The 2,904-nt window shown below is 67.6% G+C and overlaps 1 protein-coding gene across 1 annotated transcript; it reads right to left on the bottom strand.

Annotated features, from left to right (window-relative positions):
* Nucleotides 1–392: 392 nt before the first annotated feature.
* Nucleotides 393–1,772, bottom strand: UTF1 (undifferentiated embryonic cell transcription factor 1). Its single transcript, XM_055424346.2, has 2 exons — nucleotides 1,084–1,772; nucleotides 393–961 (listed from the first exon to the last, which is right to left on the bottom strand). The coding sequence occupies exons 1-2, from the start codon at nucleotides 1,637–1,639 to the stop codon at nucleotides 477–479; spliced, it is 1,041 nt and encodes a 346-aa protein (XP_055280321.1). The 5' UTR covers nucleotides 1,640–1,772; the 3' UTR covers nucleotides 393–476.
* Nucleotides 1,773–2,904: the final 1,132 nt, after the last annotated feature.

The raw sequence follows: 2,904 nt of genomic DNA, 5'->3' as shown, positions 1-2,904 counted from the left end.
CACACCTCCCCCACCGGTTCCGGCTGAACCCGGCCCCCGCCGGTTCCCCGGGCCCTCCCCGTGGCGCCCGGCCTCCTCCCAGCTCGCAGGGGCTCGCCCACCGCGGCCGGTCTGCGCTGGTGGGAAGTCCTGGCAAGCAGGGTCTGGAGACCTGGAGAACGCTGGTATGCGATGCGGGCCCCGAGCTCAGTTTCCACGTGCCCACAGCCCTACCCCGACGGGAGACGGGCCTCCTTGGCCTGGTGGGGCCTGGCAGAATCCCAGCTGGGCCCCTCCCCAGGGTCCCGAGGCCATTTTAACCTCCCAGTTATCTCCAGCCCTGTGTTCCTACCCAGTGCGCAAACTGCACACAGGATTAAGTCAGAAAAAGCGATCTTTTTATTGAACACAGCTAGGCTTGGGGCGGGGGGTGTCAGCAGGCAGGGTCAGGGCTGAGAGGGCGGCCCTCCGGCGCGGGGACCGCGGAGGGACAGGCCTCACGGGCGCGGGTCAGCCAGGACGCCTCGCTCGGCCGCGGCGCTGCCCAGGATGAAGCCTACCGCCAGGGACACGGTCTGGTCGAAGGAGCCGCGCAGCTGCTCCACGTGCTGGTTCAGGGTCAGCAGCTGGTCACGCAGCGGGCCCAGGATGGACACGATGTCGCCGAGATGCCCCAGGGTCTGCAGGAGGGCGGCGTTCAGCGACGGCGGCGCGGGCTGCTGGGGCGCTTGTTCCTCCGGGCGGCCGGGGGGCGAGTCGAGGTCTTCCCGGGCAGCACCCGGGGACGGCGGTGGCGGCGACCCGGGGGCGCGGAAGGACTCGGGCTCTTCGGGGCGGCCAGGCGCGGGCGTGAAGGTGCAGTGCGCCGTCGGGGAGCCGGGGGCGTGGGGCGCGTCCGCAGACTTGGGTGGGGACGGGCTGAACCTGAGCGTCCACGCAGGATCCGAGTCGAGCTCTCGGGACGGGGGCAGCGGCGGGGCGCCTGGAACGCGGAGCCGCCGGTTGCCGGGGGCGCACCGGCCCCCTTCTCCGTCTGCGGCGCAACCGCACCCAACCCCCGCTCCTCCGCCTGGGGCGCGCCCTCCCCGACCCCAGTCCACTTACCCGGCTCGGCAAGCGCGGCGGAGGCCGGCCGGCGGCCGCGCGGGAGTCGTCCGGGCCCGGGGGAGCGGCGGCGGCCGCGCCTGCGCCCGTTGTCGCCCAGGAGGCCCATAAGCTGGCGGATCTGCGCGTCAAAGGGCCCGGGAGGCTGGCCGTGCGCGTCGCGGACCTTGTCCTTGAGGAACTTGTAGCGGCGGCGGCACTGCGCCGGGGTGCGCCGCACCTGCTGGCGGGCCAGCGCGGCCGACACGCGGCGGTAGGTGGGCAGCGCCTGGCGGCGGTCCAGCAGGAGCGCGCGCCACACGGCGGGCTGCAGCAGCGTGCCCAGCAGCAGCTCCGTCTCGTGCGCACTCCAGGGCGTGCGCTGGGCCGAGCCCGGAGACACGGGCGATCCGGGGGACGTGGGCGAGCCGGGGGGCGCGGGCGCCGCCAGCGCGCCGGGAGAGGCCGGCCTCCGGGGCGGGGTCTCCGGGGCGCCCCCCGCCAGCCGCGGCTCGGGGTCCGGGCTGGCGGGCGATGGCGGCCCGGGCGGGGGCGGCCGCCGCGGCCGCAGCAGCATCCCGGGGCCGGCGGGGTCGGGGTCGAGGCCGAGGCCAGGGAGAAGCCGCCAGTTCGCGCTCGAAGACCCTGCGCGCCCGCCCTGCGCGAAGCCGGCGCGGAAGCCCCGCCGGGCCGACGCGGCCCTCCCCCGGCCCCGCCCCGCCCCGCCCCGCGCGCCAAGTTCAACCCGACCGCGGGAACGCCTGGTCTCCGGGCCAGTCTGCGGGCTCCTGCGTCTCGAGCTCGTGGAGTAAGGCTCTGCCCCGCCCGCCTACCGCGGAAGCGCCCTCCCAACCCCTACTTCTTAAACCGCTGGATCAAGGCCGGACGAACATGGCAACGTGTGTCGGGCGCGCACGGTTCCGTCGGTGTTTACGCATGTGCCGTGACCTTTCACCGCCGCGTAGAGGAAGCCATGGAACATTCTGGTTGCAAAGGCTCCTTTTTCCTTTGGTGCACCCTAGATATTCCTAGGAGAAGGCAAGGGCGAGCCACTCCAGTACTCTTGCCTAGAAAATCCCATGGACGGAGGAGCCTGGTAGGCTGCAGTCCGTGGGGTCGCTAAGGGTCGGACACGACTGAGCGACCTCACTTTCACTTTTCACTTTTACACACTGGAGAGCGAAATGGCAACCCGCTCCAGTGTTCTTGCCTGGAGAATCCCAGGGACGGGGGAGCCTGGTGGGCTTCCGTCTATGGGGTCACACAGAGTCGGACACGACTGAAGTGACTTAGCAGCAGCAGCACCAGCAGCAGATATTCCTAAATGCAATCGTGTTCCGGTTCTACCAGACCCCCCCAATCCCCCTGCGGTTTTAGTTTGCGGAGGCGGTAGTGTTCATCTCTATCTGCCGGACCTGATGGAGAGCTAGGCCATTGGTCAAACTTAGTGTCGTAATTTACATACACATAAAGGGACTTTCTTATTTCTGATAAAGAATGGCCACCGCTAACACTGTGTTCTGTTCCGTTGCTCAGTCGTGTCCGACTCTTTGCGACCCCGTGGACTGTAGGCTACCAGGCTTCTCCGTCCACGGGATTCTCCTAGAGTGTTAAGTCTTACCCCTGAGATGCTAAGGGTAAGAGAAGGATGCCCAGAGTTACAGCTTCTAGAAGTCGTCTTCTTCTGGAAATCCTAGCCAGAGAATAAACCAATAAAAAAGTGTGGGAAGTATGGAGATAGCCAAGGAAGAAGTGAAAGAGTGCTCCTTGCACATGATATGGTGGTACACGTGGACAGGTACAGTCAGAAGTAATGAGCTTTGCAAGGTCATTGAACAAAAA

This window comes from Moschus berezovskii, chromosome 12 (genome assembly GCF_049115385.1).
Source record: "Moschus berezovskii isolate FMDL1 chromosome 12, NW_MosBer_1.0, whole genome shotgun sequence".
In the NCBI taxonomy this organism is placed as follows: Eukaryota; Metazoa; Chordata; class Mammalia; order Artiodactyla; family Moschidae; genus Moschus; species Moschus berezovskii.
The sequence above is the reverse complement of the archived record's forward strand: the minus strand, read 5'-3'. Positions and strand labels throughout refer to the sequence as shown.